A 21264-nucleotide genomic window follows, 5' to 3' on the forward strand; every position below is an offset into this window, starting at 1 on the left:
ATCATCCTGCATGCTAGAAGATTCACTAAGTAATAAAGAACATTCATTTGACATTAATAACCTTTTAAGAACAAGTGCTTGTAAGAAATTTTTTGCCAAACTATTATATAACAGGGCTGGGGAGATAGCTCAGTCGGTAGAGTGCTTGCCTTGCAAACACAAGGCCCTGGGTTCGATCCCCAGCACACAAAAAAAAACTATTATATAACAGATTCAGCAGTAATATGCTTTTAACTAAGATTAATTATGTAACACATATATCTACCAACATATATACTCATATATTTCTTTACTTATAGATCTGAACTACAGCTAGATCAAAATACTAATTACCATGGCACACAGCCTTGTATTGGTTTCTTTTTTTTTTTTTTTAATAACTTTATTTATTTTTATTTTTACGTGGTGCTGAGGATCAAACCCAGTGCCTCACATGTGCTAGGCAAGCATTGTACCACTGAGCCACAACCCTAGGACCCATTGGTTTCTTAAGAAATAATTTCTCAATAACAAAACTGAGATCACTGATGGAAAAATACTTTTAACTTTAAGAAAAATTCTATAAACTCTTCTATATACAGAGAACCTGCACAGTTGGAAGGGATCTGCTGTAGTCATAAATTTTAATAGAGAGCACTGAGTCTAGAATCCACAGGATACACAATAAATGTATTTTGAATTGTGGATGAAGCGAATCCAGACTTAGTCCAATAAAGGGAAAAAGCAAAAGTACAAGATAACCTCAAAGTTCTCACTAAATGAAACAGAATAGCTACTTACAGTCTTGTGTAACTACTTTACTGACCACATAAAGACCCAATTGGAAAACATTCCCATAAACTGAAAGCTTAATCGCTTGAAAAGCTATTCCATTTAAAAGAAATTTTAATGCCTAACTAATTTTAAAGGAAGTTCTAGGAAAGAGAGGTACCATATCAATGGGGTCAGGGCTTCAACCCCATTTCTTCATTTACTACCCATTCCACAAACACTGACACCAATAAAAGTATAAAAATTACTCCAGTACAACATTCAATTGGGTAGCTCTCTACCTTTGTGGCACTAGAAGTCACGGTATACCAAAAAAATCACAAGCTTACAAAGTACAGAGAACTAATTCAGTACAGTAGTAAGAGTACTTGGCTGAAAGATCATGAGTTTGGGGCTCGGCTTGGGCACTGGCAAACTGTGGAATAATCTTGGACAAATCACTTAATTTTCTATAATTTTAAAATAACAGGATTGGACCAGAACTAATCATTTAAAATTTCCCAAGTTTAAAATTTTGTGATTATCAGTGGTAACAGTGTAAAGCAATGACACAGCATTTCACTGACAAAACAATGTTTTTAGTGGCAAAAACCTAAGTGGGCTCTGCTATTAATCAGGACTCAAACTCTGGAAAATTATCTCTTGAATGATGGGAGTCAAATCACATTTTCTGTAGATACCACATTAGCACACAGAGAATTCTTTGATCAAGGGATTTATTGTCAATAACACTAAAGAAGTCATATAATATAGAAAAGAGAAAAATGCAGTTGAGAAATAGAAATGAATAGAATAATTTCATTTTGTTTAAAACTTCCATACCCACATATACTTAAGCAAGTAAGTCTATATACATCTCAGTTCTTCAAAAACACAGAATGGGCTGGGTGTGGTGGTTTACACCTGTAATCTTGTGACTCTGGGAGCCAAGGCAGCAGGACTGCAAGTTTGAGGCCAGACTGGGTAATTTAGCTAAAAAATAAAAAAGTGCTGGGATACATCTAGAGATGTCCGATCCTTGGCAAAGGTGCCAAAAACGTACCAATGGAGAAAAGACAGCTTCTTTTAACAAATGGTGCTGGGAAAACTGGTTATCCATATGTAGAAAAATGAAATTAGACCCTTATTGTACATTCTGCACAAAAGACAACTCAAAATGGATCAGACCTACGAATCAGACCAGAAGTTATGCAACTCCTAGAAGAAAACATAGGGTCAACACTTTAGCAAATCAGCACAGGCAACAACTTTCTCCATAGGACCCCCTAAAGCTCAGAAAAATAATACTTAAGAGTTAAAAAATGGGATAGCATCAAATGAAAAAGCTTCTGAATAGCAAAAGAAATGATTAGGAAGGTGAAAAGAGAACCTATGGAAAGGGAAAAAGTATCTGCTAGCTACTCTTCTGACAGAGGATCAGTATATAGAACACATAAAGAACTCAAAAAAACTTAACACCAAAAAACAAAACAACCCTCTTAATAAATAGTGAAATGAACTAAATACACTTCTCAACAGAAGAAACAGAAATGGCCAACAATACATGAAAAAATGTTCAGCATCATTAGCAATTAGGGAAATGCAAATCAAAACCACACTGAGATTTCATCTCATACGAGGATGGCCGTCATCAAGAACACAAAGAATAATAAATGCTGGAAAGGATATGGAGAAAAAGGAACACTTTTACACTCGTGGTGGAACTATAATTTAGTGCAGTCACTACGGAAATCAGTAAGGAGGTTCCTCAAGAGATAAGGCATGGAACCACCATATAGATAGATACCACTCCTCAGTATTTATCCTAAAGAACTAAAGTCATTATACTATAGTGATATATGTATACCCATGTTTAAAGAAGCACAAATCACAATAGCTAAACTATGGAACCAGCCTCGGTGTCCATCAACTGACAAATGGATAAAGAAAATGTGGTATCTATATATAATAGGGTTGTTATTCAGCCAAAAAGAAAAATGAAATTCTGTCATTTGTAGGAAAGGGGATGGAACTAGAGACCATTATGTTAAGTGAAATAAGCCAAACTCAGAAGGTCAAGGGTCATATGTTTCTCTCGTATATGGAAGCTAGAAAGGAAAAGGGCAAAGAAAATAGGGAGTGGAAATCTCATGAAAATCAAAAGGAGATCAGTAGAGGAAAGGGGCCAGGGAGTGTGAGAAGGGGAAGGAGAGATATTGTCAAAATTATATTGTTAGGTTGTGTGCATGTGTGAATATGTAACAACAAATATAATCATTATGTATAACTATAATGCACCAATAAAAAAAGGTAGAAGAGAAAAAAAATAATTTTTCAACTAATGCAAACTCAAAAATTAAAAATAAAAATGTGTTGGGGGATGTAGCTCAAAAAATCACCTCTGGGTTCAATTCCAACCAAACAAAACAGACCCACTGAATGGAATCTTACTGCTTTACATCTAGATATCAACTAAACAATGTGTTTGATTCAGGTAACATATAAATGTGAACTATTAAGAGTGCAGTATTTACAGGGGCTCTGCATTGTACAACATTGAGGCCTTGCAGAAAACACTTAACCTAGTGCAATCTTGCCTCTTCTTTCTTAAAAATGGAATGACAACAGGTCTACTCCAGTGGGTAGAGATAATGGATAACAAGCACTGGTTGACTTCTGGCACAGAGTTGGTATTCAATAAATATTTGGTCATAATTATTGCTAATACCTTCTGTTTCTTTTTCAGTCTTTTCTTCTCTTTCTTCTTCTCTAAAAATTGTTCCCAAGGAGTCAATTTATCCTTTCCTTCCAATTTGTTCTTGACCATCTCTTCTGCACTTTCTTTAAGACCTAAGGAAATTTCCAAACAGATTAGTTTAAAATGTTATCTTCAATTATTTCAAAGTTTACAAAAGCAAAGCAAATTAGGTTAAGCATATTTAATAAAGTAACAAGATAATATGGAACAGTGAACATTTGTAATACCTGAAGATCACAAATGACAGGGAACCAACAAACTATTTCCTCATAACAAACTTTTAATAAATCTAATAAGATTTGGAAACAAAACAAATCAATAAACTCAATAAAAAGTCAAACCAATAAGGAAAACCCCCTTTTTTTTAGGTTCAACCTTTATTTCTCGAAGTTGTTTTGTATCTCTAAGAAAAAATTTGGAGCAAAATCTCAGGAATTGACTACTAATTAATTGAACAAAATTATCTCTACTTGCTTCCATCACTCAAATGTGATCCTGTATTCCTGGGAACTACATGTGACTAATTAAAATACCCCAGGAGCAAAGAATTCTGACAATTTCTCTTCAAGTACTCTAGAAAGTCACATGGTTAAGATCAAAAGGATCATTAACTTCATACTCCACTTTGTATGATTCAGTTCTTTCAATGCTATAATTTGTTCTTGTTTTTAACAATCTTTTTCCTATATTTTATTGTTCTTGGTTCATGTTTCTAGGCATTTTATAAACTGCTTTATTCTGTAGGTCAAATTCATATTTTGGTATTATCTGGTAATCAATCATACAGAGGATAATCATGAGATGAAATTCTAGTTGTGCAATTTCCTAGCTGTGTGTTGGTAGGGAAGTGATTAAACGTTTTTAGGCTCTTTAGACTCATCAGTAAAAAAAGAGAATTATAATACTCTGGGTTGTTTTATTTTCACAGCATTTAGAATGTACCCAGAAGATGATCTGTATTAACCATATCTCAAATGAAATAATTTCAAATCATTTCATTTATTTAAAAAATGGATTTTATCATTTAAATATCTGAAGTCCCACTTTATCCCAACTAACCATGTCCTCCAAAAATTCTACCAAAAAAAAAAAAATCTATTATAAAAGGGGACAGCAGAGGAGTTAGATTTATTTTACTCTGGCAGTACTGAGGTCTTCCAGGATTGGTCAGTCCTGAGGCTGTCCCAACCCTTCTCACCCTACTCTAGTTTGGGCCTCAAGTTCCTGGTATGTAAATTTGAAGCTCAGAAGTATGCAATACCTCCCTCCCACATGCACCTTTTTTCTCCCTCAAAATATGTGGTAAAAGTCCAAATATACTTAAAAACTCACATCAGTACTTCTGGGCCTTCAGCCCCAACGAAGTTTGAAACAGCTGGAATAGATGATCTCTAAGGTCCCTTCCTTGGCTTCTAAGCCAAGATTTAATCTCTAAATTTCTATGACTTAGAAAAGTATTAAATTATATGCACACTCAAGGTTATGAAGATTTGTTCTTATGACATATTGTTGGTAGAATCTATGATTTATCGGGTGCCAAATCAGAAACACAACTTTCAATTCAAAAATATCTCTTATAAGGAAAAACAACTCATGTTATTAAATAGTTTTCAGGAGAAATGTGAAAGATACAAAACCAATGTCCAGATCTATGAAAGATTCAATAAACAGCACCTAGGAAATGTAAATTGAGAGCCTCATTTTAAAGAAAGTAGCAAATTCTGATAAAACAAGTTGATTTCAAATAACAAAATAATTTACTAAATTTAACACGAGAATCAGCACATAATCATCTTGATCTCAAATTTAAATGCACAGTACTGTATTGATATATGACATTTAAATAATAATCTATATTTTATTATTCCTCATATATTTAGATTTTATTACTTTAAAATATTAGAGATTTTTCTCTTTTTAAAATTTTGTTCTTTTTAGATACATAAGACAGAACACTGTATTTTGACCAGAGAGTTTTTTTTTCAACAAGAAAGCATTTCTTGATTAATTTTGATAACCAAAACTTAAACTACTTCTAGCTCAGAACAATGGTAGTTCTGTATCTTTTAGGTAATTACAGCACTGGAGCTATGGATACCTTGAGAATTTGATGAAAGCTACAGATCCTCTCCCTGGAAGACTGTGCTGGAAAAACTTGCATACTAAGTTTAACTTGTTTGCGGATATTCAGTGACCAACTCCGTGTAAGGATCCAAGGGCCTCGGCAAAAAAATATTTACAGGAGCAAAAGAGGTCTAGGGAAAGATGAAAATCCTTCAACTTCTAACCTAATTAGCAATGACTTTTGTAGGTTCTGCATCGGGGTTTGTCAATTTTAGCCCATTAGCCCATGGCTAATGTCATTAGCCATGACATTTTAAATTATCTGATGTGAAGGGCCAATCTGTCCACTCTAAGATATTTAGCAGTATATCTGGTGATGCAAGTAGCCCTAGTTACAACTATCAAAAATATCTTCAGATGTTGCCAATGTCTTCTAGAGGAACAAAAATCACCCATAGTTGAGAACCACTATTCTAGACAATGTTTAGAGACAATTCTAGACAATATTTAACATAGTGCCAGACACATAATAAGTACTTAATAAACAGATCAATTAAGATCTGTCTGGAAAGAAGGATTCTTATTTCAAGCCAAGTGTTTGATCTTTCATGTTTGAAAAATATGCCAATAAAAAATGAATCTCAAAACTTCAGGGGCAAAATAAATGGTCTTTATCCTTAAGTAGTTTGTTTGGAAAATATTCACTCCAACAAAAAAAAATGAATCTCAAAACTTTAGGGTCAAAAATAAATAGCCTTTGTCTTTAAGTGGGTTATGTGGTTTTTTTTTTTTTTTTAACCACTAGCTCTAGAATAATTTATGAAATATTTATTCCTAGGAAATAATATTTTCTGGTACTTAGTTTTTTTTATAACAATAAAGAAATAGTATCTCAAGTTAACTACAATCTGTAATTTTTTGCCTGGCTCTCACTTAACATACCCAAATATAGGAGAGAACGACAAACACATTGCAATGAATTAACACACCACCATGATAACTTAAAAATGCTTTGTTCTCATTGTCATCATGAGGTCATTTAAATCTTTTGCCACAGATCACAGTTGTTTATGTTCAAAGTCTTAAAAATATGCCTATCCCAGAAGCCTGTTGGCAAATGCACAAGAACATTCTTCAGGGTTTTAGTCTCATTTGAGAGAAGCCACTTTGTGACTGAAAAACAACTTCATAACTTCATTATAACTGTTTTTAGCTTGCACACATTTGTTCTAAAAAATTTAAAGGGGATATCCAAAGCTGTCAAATTAGTTAAAAATAACAATAATACTCTTACAAATAAAGGGCAAAAGTCCCTTTCAAAGTCAATCATGAATGTGGATGACTCAATTATGACAATAATAATTTCAGCATAATCCATTCTGAATTTGTTTGGCAGTTTGCATACATATTAAAAATACTTGTAAATATCCTTACAAATTCCACTAAAACAAAAGTATACACTTACTGACCTTACTTATATGAATGTTTGAAAAGTCTTCAAAGGACAGGGCATGAATAATTTAAAATAACTCAACTAGGTACTGTAACTGATTTTGCTTATAATAAGAACAAAGCTAAGGAGAGAGAAAATGGCAAAAGCAAGCTAGGTAACATGTCCACATCTCCTCACAACACAGAAAGGAGGCAGTGAAAAAAAGCAGATCCGAGAGGTAGGTAACAAAATAAATGCTCTAAGACTTGATATTACATAGTCTGAGACCTGGAGAGACTGGAAGATAGGTTACCATAGTAGAAAACAAACTCAGGAGTGCCCTAACCCCAAACCAGAACCTGTGGATGAGAAGCCAGGAGGAGCAACAAAGAAACAAAGAGAGGGGGTGGGGGAGTGAACATTCTCTTAAGCTCACCCACTTAAAAAGAGTTGAGAAGACTTAAAAGTACAATAGTAACAGAAGGATCCTTAAAACAGCGCAAACAGCTTAAAACCAAATCATGAAAAGAAAGCTGAGCTGGGGTCTACAGCCATCCTGTGTAGCCCTTGACTGACCACTCATGCCCTTAAATCTGCATGGTGTGTTCCCACTCCCAGAGAGCTGCAAATTAAAAGAGGGAAGTTCCCTGCAGTAGCACCTCTTAAAGAATCTGGTAAGAATGAACTTCTAGAAGGACTACTACTAGCCAAATCTACTTAAATCCCTTCTTCCTACCTCTCACCAAAAACAGGGGCAACAGGCTGGTGGGGACCTGTGTCAGAAAGTGTGCCTACCCCTGCTCAGCTTGACATAGGCAAGGGAAGAAAGGTCTGTACAGCATCTGATCACTTGACTCAGACAGAGACAGGAATGAAGCAGCTTTGTCCTGGAACAAAGGAACAAAATGGATTCATCAGGCTCTGATCACTGACATTTGGAGGGAAGACACCAAGGGAAGCCTATGGTATGGTCCCCAGAATTGTGGGGCCATACCAGAGGGAAGCTGCCCAAATATCCAGGGACAAAGAGATCTGGCAGAAAATTCCCAGAGTCTATGAAGCAGGTACAAACTGATCCCAACCTTAACTGGCTTACAGCCTAACCCATGATCACAAATGGCCAAGTGACAGGGCATTGTTCAGATGCTTGTGGGACCTTTTATCAGACTTAGTAAACAGAGGGAATCTACACTTGTCATTCAAACCTGGGGCAGTGGAAACTAGAGTCCAGGTGAACTCCCTAAGATCCTTTACTATAGCACCTCAGAGAGTAGTGTCAGCCAGGGACTACTGCACCACAGAACACCCATGGAAAACCTACAACCAGAGTTCCTGCACTCACAGATAGGTACCAGGATCTTCACTACCACAAAAAGGATCCAGTAGAGGGGAGCAGGTACACGGAAATCCATGGCAATCACATGGGCACCTCAGAGCATGTATCCTGAACTTTGCATACAATATAAACAGCCAAGTCACATGTCCAAACCCCAATAAAATCCAAACCAAGATTGAACAACAATTTTCTTCATCAAGACAGGGTTTACTATAAAGAACTCTAATGTCAACTTTGATCATATTAATAACTCTAACCTGAAAGACAATTGTTAACCCAATAGCCAGCATTGATCAACCCATTAGAACATATTTCATCTAATGGTGTAAAGTATTAATTGGGATAGATCTTCACATGGCTGTTTTCCTAGCTGTAGTTTATACTTGTTCCTCTTATGCCTTACTCATCCTTTTGCATTATCTACTACCACCTCAAATACCCACCATTCATCTATTTCTCTTTTCTAGCCTGGTGTAAATTATTCTTGTATATTTTTTCTCTCTCTCACTCTCAATTTTTTTTTCTGTTTTTTTTTTTTCCTCTCCTTTTTGCCCAATGTTTCTTTCTCCCTCCTTTTTGCCCTCACTTAAGGTTATATGTTTATTAAATTTGACATTTCATTTTTTTTACCTGTTCCAGAACCTTATTTTGGCTTTATACCTGAATTTGAGGAATCACAGAGAACAAATGCTGTAAGTTTTTGTTTCTTATAAGGTTGAATAGAAGAAAACTTGGCTCAGAAGTCATTATAATAAATAGGGCTCAGTGGCATCTCTTAAAGCGGTGCTGATATTAGAATCAGCAAAGGTCACACACTGAATTAAAATATCATTATTTGAATATTCACCCAGCCCAGGGCTCTTAAGAAAAAGAAATTCACAAAGATGGGTCAATGGGTAGACATATAAACAATACGAAAAAGCAAGGCAATGAACCACCCAAAATAACCCATAATGCTTCAACAACAGACTTCACTGACACCACAGTGGAGGAAATGTCAGTCAGAGAAGAAATTTAGAAAGTTCATAGTTAAACTGGTCTATGAACTAAAAGACGATGTAAGGAGTGAACTCAGAGAGAAAATGCAGGAAGTGAAAGACAACTTCAATAAAGAGATTTCTGAAAAAGAACCAAAGAGAAATTCTGGAAATGAAAGACTCAAGAAACTAAATTAGAAATTCAGTGGAAAGCATCACCAATAGATTCGATGACTTTGAAGACAGATTTTTCAGGCCTTGAATACAAAGTATATAATTTTCAAAATAAAGTCAACCACAAAGACTTTATTTTTAAGAGACCATGAACACAATATTCAAGAAATCTGGGATAACATTAAAGAGTCAAATTTAAGATTCACTGGGATAGAGGAAGGCTCTGAAATACAACCTAAAGGAATGCACAATCTTTTCAATAAAATAATATCAGAAAAATTTCCAAATCTTAAGAATGAGATGGAAATTCAAATACAGGAGGTACACAGGACTGCAAATGTACAAAATTATTATAGATCCATTCCAAGACATATTATAATGAAAATGCCTAACATATAGAATAAGGATAGAATTTTCACCTCTCTTAGCACTGGCTAGATCATCAAAACAAAAACTAAGAAAAGATTCTACAAAACTAAACAATGAAATTAATAAGATGGACCTAATAGACATCTACAAATACTTCATCCATCAATGACTGAATTCATTTTCTTCTCAGCAGCACATGGAACATTTTTCTAAAATAGAACACATTTTAGGTGACAAAGCAAGTATTAGCAAATATAAAAAACAGAGGTAATACCTTGTGTTCTATCAGATCATAATGAAAGAAAATTAGAAATCAACGACAAGATAAAAACATAAACCACACTTACACCTGAAGGTTAAATAATTTATTTTCAAATGATGAATGGATAGCAGAAGAAAACAGGGGAGAAATAAAAAAAAAATTCTTAGAAGTAAATGAAAATAGTGATACAACATATTTTGATATTAGGGACAGTATGAAGGCAATTCTAAGAGGAAAGTTCATAGCATTGAGCGCATATATTAAAAGAATAGACAGACACCAAATAAATAATCTATCATTACATCTCAAGGTCTTAGAAAAAGAAGAAATCAATACCAAAATAAGTAGAAGACAGGAAATAATTAAAATCAGTGCTGAAATCTATGAAACTGAGATAAAAAAAAAAAAAGATCAACAAAACAGAGTTGGTTTTTTGAATGGATAAACAAAATTGATAAACCCTCAGCAAAACTAACAAAGAGGGGAAAAAAACTCAAATTTTCAAAACCCAAGATGAAAAAGATCATATTGCAACACACTACTGAAATCCCAAAGATCATCAGAAACTATTTTGAAAATTTATACTCCAATAAGCTAGAAGATCTAGAAGATATGGACAAATTCCTAGAGACATAGGACCTACCCAAATTGAACCAGAAGGATATAGAAAACTTAGATCAATTTCAAGTAGTGAAATTGAAGCAACCATCAAAAGTGTTCCAACAAAGAAAAGCCCAGGACCAGATCGATTCTCAGCTGAGTTCTACCAGACCTTAAAGAACTAAAACCAATACTCAAATGATTCCATGCAATAGAAAAGGAGGGAACACTGCCAAACTCATTCTACGAACCCAGTATCACCCTGATACCAAAATCAGACAAAGACACATCAAAGAAAGAAAACTTCAGACTATTTATGTCATTACATAAATAGACTTAAAACACAAGAAACACATAATCAATACATGCAGAAAAAGCATTTGACTATGAACAGCTACCCATTCATGTTTAAAACACCAGAAATACTAGGGACAAAAGAAACATACCTCAACACTGTAAAGGCTGTGTATGACAAACCCAAGGCCAACATTATTATGAATAAAGAAAAACTGAAAGCATTTCCTCTAAAACTAGGAACAAGACAAGGATGGCCATTTTTACCACTCTTGTTCAACAGTTCTTGAAACTAGCCAGAGCAATCAGGCAAGAGAAAGAAATTAAAGGGATACGAGTAGGAAAAAAAGAGTTCAAATTATCTGTCAGTGGACAACAAGATCTTATATTTAGAAAATCCCAAAATTCCACCATAAATAAGTCTTCTAGAGCTCATAAATGAATTCAGCAGAGTATCAAGATAAAAAGTCAACATCCATAAATCAACTGCATTCCTATACCTCAAAGATGACTCTGCCAAAAATGAAATTAGGAAACTGTCCCATTCACAATAGCCTAAAAACAAAAACAAAACCAATAAACAAACAAACAAACTCCAACAACTTGGGAATCAGTTTAACAAAAAAGGTGAAGGACTTCTACAATGAAAACCATAGAACACTAAAGAAAGAAACTGAGGAAGATGGAAAGACCTCCCATGTTTCTTGGATAAGCAGAATTAATATTGTCAAATATAGATTTAATGTAATTCCCATAAAAATTCCAATGATGTTCTTCACAGTACTAGAAAACTGTTATGAAATTCATTTGGAAAAGTAAGAGAACCAGAGTAGCCAAAGCAATCTTTAGCATACTACAGAACTATATAACAAAATCAGCATGGTACTGATACCAAAACAAGCATGAAGACCAATGGAACAGAATAGAAGACACAGACAAATTCACATACAGTTATCTGATGCTAGACAAAGATGCCAAAAATGTTGGAGAAAAGATAGCCTTTTTAACGAATGGTGCTGGGAAAACTGGAAATTCATATGTAGAAGAGTGAAATTTAATCCCTATCTCCATTCCGCACAAAACTCAACTCAAAGGTGATAAAACCAGGAATTAGACCAGAAACCCGGCAAATGCTAGAAGAAAATATAGGCTCAGGAACTGACTTCCTTAACAAGACTCCTAAAGCACAAGAAGTAAAATAAAATTTAAAAAAATTAATGAGTGGGAGGGCATCAAGTTAAAAAGCTTCTTCACAGCAAAGGAAACAATCAATAGTGTGACTAAAGGGTCAACAGAATGGGATAAAATCTTTGCCGCCTGCTCCTCTGAGAGGGCATTAATATCTAGAATCTACAAAGAACTTAAACTAAACACCAAAAAATAATAATCATAATAGTAACCCAATTAATTAACATGCAAAGGAACTAAACAGACACTTCTCAAAAGAAAAAATACAAATGGTTAACAAATATATGAAAAAATGTTCAATATCTCTAGCCAATAGGAAAATGCAAATTAAAACTACATTGAGATTTCATCTCCCTACGGTCAGAACGGTAATTTTTCAAGAATACAAGTAATAAATGTTGGCAAAGATGTGGGGAAAAGGATATATTAATACATTGTTGTTGGGACTGCAAACTAGTGCATACAGTCCTCAAAAACCACCACATGACCCAGCTATCTCACTCCTTTGTATATATCCAAATGATTTAAAATCAGCATACATAGTGACACAGCCACATCAATGTTTACAGCAGCACAATCCACAACAGTCAAGCTATGGAGCCAACCTAGACACCCTTCAACAAATGAATGGATAAAGAAAATACAGTATATTTACACAATTGAGTATCCCCAATTTATACAAGGAAATTGAGGCGCATAAAAGTGAAGTGAGAGGTTTCAAGATGGCGGACTAGAGGGCGGCTGCATTTCATGTTGCTCCAGGACGCAGGACTCAAAAGAGGAGATAGTGAGAGACTTGGGACCAACTCAAAGCCGCCGGGTGAGTCTCTCCTGTTGGGGAGGCATCCCGGATGGGGCGGTAGTCCCGGAACACAGGGAACTTTGTGAAGTAGAGTTGCTCTGCAAGATGCCCCTCCCCCCACAGGAGCAGTAAACACGGACAACTGGGATCATCGTAGAGGAGGCAGCTCAGCACAGCGCTTGGACTCGGAGCAACCACTGGGGCTCCAGGCGGCTGCCTGAGGAGGAGCTGCGTGGTGAGCTGTTTGGACTCAGAACGACCGCTTCTGAACACCAGGATGTTGTCCGGATGAACAGGAGAAGCGCAACTGGTCACTTGGTCTAGGAGTGACTGCATCAGAGCTACAGGCAGTTGCCAGAGGAGGAGCTGCGTGGTGAGCTGTTTGGACTCAGAACGACCACTTCCGAACACCGGGGGGTTGCCCGAAGGAAGAGGAGGAATATGGTGGGTTGCTTAGTCTAGGAGTGACTGCATCGGAGCTACAGGCGACTGCCTGAGGAGGAGCTGCGTGGTGAGCTGATTGAACTCAGAACGACCGCTTCTGAACACCGGGGGGTTGCCCGGAGGAAGAGGAGAAGCGTGACAGATCGCTTGGTCTGGGAGTGACTGCATCAGAGCCACAGGTGGTTGCCAGAGGAGGAGGCGAGTGGTGAGTCGCTTGGACTGAAAGTGACCACTCCTGAACACCCGGGGGGCTACCCTGAGGAGGAGGAGGAACAGGGTGGGTCACTTGGACTTGGAGTGACTGCCTAGGGCTACGGGTGGTTGGCGGGAGGAGGAGACGCAAAGTGAGTTGCTTGAACTCCCAGTGACTGCGTCGGAAACCGGGCGGCTGTCTGGAGGAGGAGGTGTGTGGTGGGTCTCTGGGTCTCGGAGCTATTGTACGGGACTCTAGGTGGCGGCTCAGAGGATGGGCCGCATAGCCAGGTGATTAGGTGCAGAGCAGGGTCCCAGGACCAGCTTCTTGCTGGAAGAGCCGCACAGAGACACGCCTAGGGGCAGAGCGAAGTTTCCAGGACTGCGGGCAGATTCTCTTGAGGAGAAGCAGCCTAAGGAGACTCGTCTGCGAAGGGTGAGGCTCCCAGGCCCAGGAGGTAGGTCCGGGCCCATGGGAACATTGCAGAGGAAGACAGACCAGCCCAGGCGGTAGTTGTAGATTGAGGGGAACCTCCAGGAGGGGAACTGACCAGCGAGACCTCCCCACTAGGTGAGTCTTCCCTGCTGGGTGAGGTTTTCTCACAAGGACGGTAAAACCAGAGACACAGGCATAAACAGGCCTTGCTTCAGCCTGCAGCCTAGTTCCCCTTTGGATGACCATTGGTCAACAAGTGGAGGCACCTCTGCCCACTATTAGGGAATATACCCCACCTGAGGGTCACCATCCCTAGAGAGGCAGCTTTCTTGTGGAGCACCGCATTATCAACTTCCTCCAAGTCTGCAGGCTACTGAAGGATAAGAGGGGATATACTAGCAATCTTCAGGGACATTATAAGTCAATAGAGGAAATCTGCAATATCTTAAGGACCCACTGATTCCTGAACAATATGAGAAAACAAGGGAAGAAAATGCCCCAAACAAATCTAGATGTTACATCAATAAAATCCAACGACAGCATGGCAGAAGAAATGACAGAAAGGGAGTTCAGAATGTACATAATTAAAATGATCAGGGAAGCACACGATGAGATGAAAGAGCAAATGCAGGCATTGAAAGATGAGATGAAAGAGCAAATGCAGGCAATGAATGATCGCACCAATCGACAGTTAAAAGAGCAAATACAGGAAGCAAAAGATCATTTCAATAAAGAGTTAGAGATCTTGAAAAAAAACCAAACAGAAATCCTTGAAATGAAGGAAACAATAAACCAAATTAAGAACTCCATAGAAAGCACAACCAATAGGATAGAACACCTGGAAGACAGAACCTCAGATATTGAAGACAAAATATTTAACCTTGAAAACAAAGTTGAACAAACAGAGAAGATGGTAAGAAATCATGAACAGAATCTCCAAGAACTATGGGATATCATGAAAAGGCCAAATTTAAGAATTATTGGGATTGAGGAAGGCTTAGAGAAACAAACCAAAGGAATGAACAATCTAGTCAATGAAATAATATCAGAAAATTTCCCAAATCTGAAGAATGAAATGGAAAATCAAGTTCAAGAGGCTTATAGGACTCCAAATACACAAAATTACAACAGACTCACACCAAGGCACATTATAATGAAAATACCGAACATACAAAATAAAGACAGAATTTTAAAGGCTGTGAGAGAAAAGAACCAAATTACATTCAGGGGGAAACCAATACGGATATCAGCAGATTTTTCAATCCAGACCCTAAAAGCTAGAAGGGCCTGGAACAACATTTTTCAAGCTCTGAAAGAAAATGGATGCCAACCAAGAATCTTATACCCAGCAAAACTTACCTTCAAATTTGACGATGAAATAAAATCATTCCATGATAAACAAAAGCTAAAAGAATTTACAAAAAGAAAGCCAGCATTACAAAACATTCTCAGCAAAATATTCCATGAGGAAGAGATAAAACACAAAGAAGCAAATCAGCTAAGGGAGGAAATATCCTAAAGGAACAGTCAAATAAAGGAGGAACCAAGTTGTGTCAAAAAAATGAATAAATAAATAAAATTTAAAAAATGAACCAAATGACCGGGAATACAAATCATATCTCAATAATAACCCTGAATGTTAATGGCCTGAATTTATCAATCAAAAGATATAGACTGGCAGATTGGATTAAAAAGAAAGATCCAACAATATGTTGCCTGCAAGAGACTCACCTCATAGAAAGAGATACCCATAGACTAAAGGCGAAAGGATGGGGAAAAACATACCATGCACATGGACTCAGCAAAAAAGCTGGGGTATCCATCCTCATTTCAGATAATGTGAACTTCAAGCCAAAGTTAGTCAGAAGGGATAAAGAAGGACATTTCATAATGCTTAAGGGAAGCATAAATCAGCAAGATATAACAATCATAAACATCTATGCCCCAAACAGTGGCTCATCTATGTATGTCAAACAAATCCTTCTCAATTTTAGAAACCAAATAGACTGTAACACAATAATACTAGGTGATTTTAACATGCCTCTCTCACCACTGGACAGATCTTCCAAACAAAAATTGAACAAAGAAACCATAGATCTCAATAACACAATCAATAATTTAGACTTAACAGACATTTATAGAATATACCATCCAACCAAGAGTGAATACACTTTCTTCTCAGCAGCACATGGATCCTTCTCTAAAATAGACCATATTTTATGCCACAAAGCTAATGTTAGCAAATACAAGAAGATAGAGACACTACCTTGTATTCTATCAGATCATGATGGATTGAAGTTAGAAATAAATGAAAGAGTAAAAAACAGAAACTACTCCAACACATTGAGATTAAACAATATGCTATTATATGATGAATGGATAACAGAAGATATTAGGAAGGAAATTAAAAAATTCTTAGAGGTAAATGAGAACAAAGAAACATCATATCAAAATCTCTGGGACACTATGGAAGCAGTACTTAGAGGAAAATTTATTTCATGGAGCGCATTTAATAAAAGAAGTAAAACTCAACAAATAAGATTGGATGGAAACACCATTTGACCCAGCTATCCCACTCCTTGGCCTATACCCAAAGGACTAAAAAGCAGCATATTACAGAGATACAGCCACATCAATGTTCATAGCTGCTCAGTTCACAATAGCCAGACTGTGGAACCAACCTAGATGTCCTTCAATTGATGAATGGATAAAGAAACTGTGGTATATATATACAATGAAATATTACTCAGCCATAAAGAATGATAAATTATGGCATTTGCAGGAAAATGGATGAAACTGGAAAATATCATGCTAAGTGAGATAAGCCAATCTCAAAAAAACAAAGGACGAATGATATCGCTAATAAGTGGATGATGACACATAATGGAGGGTGGGAGGGGTTAGTGTTAGGGTTAGAGTTAGGGTTAGGGAGGGGGGCAAGAATGGAGGAAGCAAGGACTGTATAGAGGGAAAAGAGGGGTGGGAGGGGTGGGGGGAAGGGAAAAATAACTAAATGAATCAAACAGCATTACTCTATGTAAATTTATGATTACACAAATGGTATGCCTTTACGCCATGTACAAACAGAGAAACAACATGTATCCCATTTGTTTACAATTAAAAAAAAAAAAAAAAAAGTGAAGTGATCTGCTTAACACTATATACTCGGTTTTTAGAGCTGAGATTCAGATCCAGGTTTCAGTTTTAAATTGTTACTGGGCCAGGTTGCCTCTTCCTAGCAAAAGGGGTTTTTAAAAATATATACTGCTATTTGAGGAATGTTTCACAAATTAGGTGACCTTTTAAAGGGCCTCTTATTGATCATTACATGTTGAGAAGAATATCTACATTATCCCACCATAATTCTAGAAGTGGGTGCTACCCAGTCCTAATTTTCCAGGCTGGAAAACTGAATAACAGGGGAGGAAAACAGACATCTAATCCAGGGTCCTAGTCATCATCCCACTTATCAGGTTCAACCAGTGCCGTAGACACTTCTCAGTCTCATTTCCGGGTTTGAGGTTATGAGGATGGATGACTTAGCATTTCCTAAGATCTAAAACTGGGAGAGACAGTTCCTGGCATTGGGGGCACAGAGCTCTCCTAAACTCTCACTCTTCTATTCTCAATTTGTTACCTAGTCCTGTTGTTGTACTGCCTGCATGACCTTGCTGAATTTCTACTGTACCTTAATCTTGGTGGTTTCTGAGGACGGGATGCCTGCAGGCCAGAAGTTTCTCTTTAGGTGGTCTGGCTGAAACTGGTTGGATCCAAGATGACTGCCAGAGTGACTGCCGAACATGAATATTCTTCCCTTTTAGCCTATCTCTCACCCTCATTTTTTGTAACCTATTATTTATAAATTCCTGACTCCAAAGGGGTGAGAAGTTGTTTTGAAAGTTTATCTTCCACTACACCTGGCCAAGAATAAGTTTCCTTCACTACTTGGTTGGTGCTCAATCTTACTGCTCATTTCATAATTTCAAGAGGAAAAATGACCTCACCTTTTGGGCTCAAAATTGGTAACAAATTTATCACAGTTGCAATTTCATATTTATTTGAAGTTATTATTATTAGTGACTTTATTAGGTCAAAAGCCCCACCAGAGCAGAGGCCATAGTCTCTTATTTTCCTGTCATATAGCACATGTAGGCTGAATAAAAGAGCAAATGAAAGGAAAAACAAATCAAATTTGTTTCCAGCCAATGGATTGTGAGCAATAGTATGTGAAATTCTAAAGTAAAATAAAAACTAGCCTTAGGAGCAATAATAAACAACAAAAATCACCACTTGGTCATAGCCAAAAAATGCTCTTTAGCTGTACTTACTGAACTTACCATTCTAAGAATACTTTTATATCTATTATATGGAAACAACCCAGACAGCTAAAATTAGGACAATAAGAAGTTGTAGGTAAGATGCTCAGATTGGAAATTGCTTTCCGCAAATTCTGTGTCTCCCAAAATATTCAATGAAGTATCCACAGAAGACATCCCCAAAGTGCTCATTGAATGAATAAATATTAATACTTTTTGTTGTTGACTGTCTAAAAGCTATTTCTTTGGATAGAAACTGTTTTACATTTGTCTTGAATTTGAGTTTTCTTCACTCCAACCTCTTCCAAACCTCCTTTTACTCTTCCTTTAAAATAATACCTTCTGAACTGAAGACATGACTTAGTCATAATGTACTTGTCTAGTATGTGTGAGGCCCTGAGTTTAATCCCTATTGGTGGGGGGTATCTTCCACTGGCACATATATTCAGTTTTCTGTAAATCAAACTGTCCCTGCTTCTTAAAATCAAATGTTCAAATACAAGACAACATTTGGGTCTCATTAAGCAGCTATTATTTCCTGCACTGGCCTGCAGTTTATCTGTGTTTTCTTTGCCTTCCAAGTAGTTTGTAATTTAATAATGTATTTAAGTTTTCCTACTAACAGACTAAAATTCTGACCTCATTTGTCTGGTGAAGCCATTCTGCTAATTAATTTATGGCAAGGAGGAATGAAGAACTACTTGCTTATTCTACTGTTATTTTTACACATGCTTATGAACAAGGTAGCAAACAAATGAGAACTTTTTTAAATGAATGGTTAAACCATAAAGAAACAAATGGAATTTCTCAGACCCTATTCAAAACAAGAAGGCTCAGATACAACTACTGAACTAACTCAGAAGCAGGGAGTTTTCACTGGGGACACACACTAATCCACTATGGTCTAGTATGAATCTTGGGTTGTTCTGGGCTGCTGGCCAAGGAAGGAGACAAAGTTCAAAGTATGATGATCATGGTGGGAGGTCCCATCAGAGTCCACTAGAGCCAGGATCCTCAAGCTTGCCCTCAGTGAATGATGTACCTCCTTCTCCTACAATTCAGATGGGATACATGCCTGTTTGGGATTTGAATTGAGGCAGATCAAGGGAAGTAAAAATACATTTCCCTCCCAGAGACTTTATAACCACAAGCCCACAAATCCATGGGTTTGGAATTCACACTACTTGTGTGGGGCTCCAGATACTCCAATATAGTTCAGTTTGAATAGGTTTTAGATGAGAAATGCCCTAAGGAACCTGGCAAATATTCTCTAAAAGAAGCATTTTTGACCCAGCCCCTGAAATTCCTACAAGAGAGATCCAAGACAATGAAATACAATCAAAATTCACCGTGAACCAGAGTAAGGAGAAACAAAAAAATATAAGGAAGAACAATTAAGACTATGAATTTGGAATTATAGACACAGAATAAAAAAAATCAGCACTTAAAAATCACAAGAGGAAATCAAAAGATCATATTATGAAAAGAATGAGACAGGTTTTGGGGAAAATAACTGAAATGATAAAGTTAATGACTAAGTTCAATAGCACACTAGACAGCAGAAAAGAGAGAATTAATGGAGAGAACTGAAGAAATTACACAGCATGCTATATAGATTCAAAGGGAAAATATGACTTATCAGACAGATCAGATAACTGAGAAAATATCACAGATATCAAACAATTTCTAGAAAGAGAAAATAAATAAGATGAAGAAAACACAATACTTTCAGAAAAAAATGGTGGGAAAGTTTTCAGAATTGATGAAAGATACTAAATTCAGAATTCTGGGTATCCAACTAATGACAAGCAAGCATTAAAGCAAAAGAAACAAATCAAACTCAAAAAACCTAGATAAACCATATTTTACTCTGAAATCCCACACATAATAACTGTATTTTAAGAGCCAGGGACCCAAGACAGTACAATTGAATAAGTTCATGCCTTTTCTGACAGATTTCAAAAGTGGAAACTGGGGGATAAGATGTATGTTTAAGTTGAGTGCACTGGCATACACCTGTAATCCCAGACTTGGGAGGCTAAGGCAGGAAGATTGCAAGCTCAAGGTCAGCCTCAGTAATGCAGTGAAGCCCTAAGTAACTTAGTGAAACCCTGTCTCAAAATAAATAAATAAATAAATAATAAAAAATTAAAATTAAAATTAAAAAAAGGCTAGGGATGTGGTTTAGTGGTTAAGTGCCCCTGGTTAAGAGATAGTATGTTCATTAGTCACACTGGCTTCCTCACTTGCATCTCTTGGGAGCTCAAAGTAAATGTGTCCTTACCCAAAAAGAGGTTATCAGGGGGAACTGGCTCAGAGGATCCATAACAACAGATACTTTTCCATTTCTAATTGTCAACATTTGCAGCCTCATCGCCCCATCTAACTCCAGGAATAATTCCACACGAAATAATCTCATTTCTTATTTCTATTCATTTTGCCACCATAAAAAAACCTCTAATCATCAGTTTTCCCATAATATCCCATATCCATTCAAATCCCTATAAAGTTAACTATACATCTACACTATCCCTGTTTGCCCCACCAGCTCTCCCACTAAGTTCTATGGAATTTGCAATGTATCACCAACAGGAGTGCATTACATTTCTAAACACTATCTTCATCTTGCTCTAACTGAAACCTACAGCAAGGGACTGGAGGAGGAGAAGGGTAGGTATGGGGACATGTTCAACCAAGAGTACAAACTCAGTTATGTTGAACAAGTTCTGAGGATCTAATGAACAAACAGCATGAATGGTGGCAGATATGCTAATTAGGCCGTGGTAATCATTATATCACATCCATATGCTATATACCTTGAACATATTCAATCTTTAAGTTTCAATTAAATATTTTTAAAAACTATATAC

General features: G+C 36.7%; 1 protein-coding gene across 3 annotated transcripts in view; it reads right to left on the reverse strand.

Annotated features, from left to right (window-relative positions):
- Positions 1–21264, reverse strand: part of Esf1 (ESF1 nucleolar pre-rRNA processing protein homolog) — a 91219-nt gene that overhangs the window by 28847 nt on the left and 41108 nt on the right. For all 3 annotated transcript variants that reach the window (XM_047538616.1, XM_047538614.1, XM_047538615.1), the window contains exon 10: positions 3479–3600. In XM_047538616.1, the coding sequence (XP_047394572.1) occupies positions 3479–3600 (122 nt within the window). The remainder of the gene's footprint in view (positions 1–3478; positions 3601–21264) is intronic.

The sequence above is a fragment of the Sciurus carolinensis genome, chromosome 2, assembly GCF_902686445.1.
Source record: "Sciurus carolinensis chromosome 2, mSciCar1.2, whole genome shotgun sequence".
Lineage (NCBI taxonomy): Eukaryota > Metazoa > Chordata > Mammalia > Rodentia > Sciuridae > Sciurus > Sciurus carolinensis.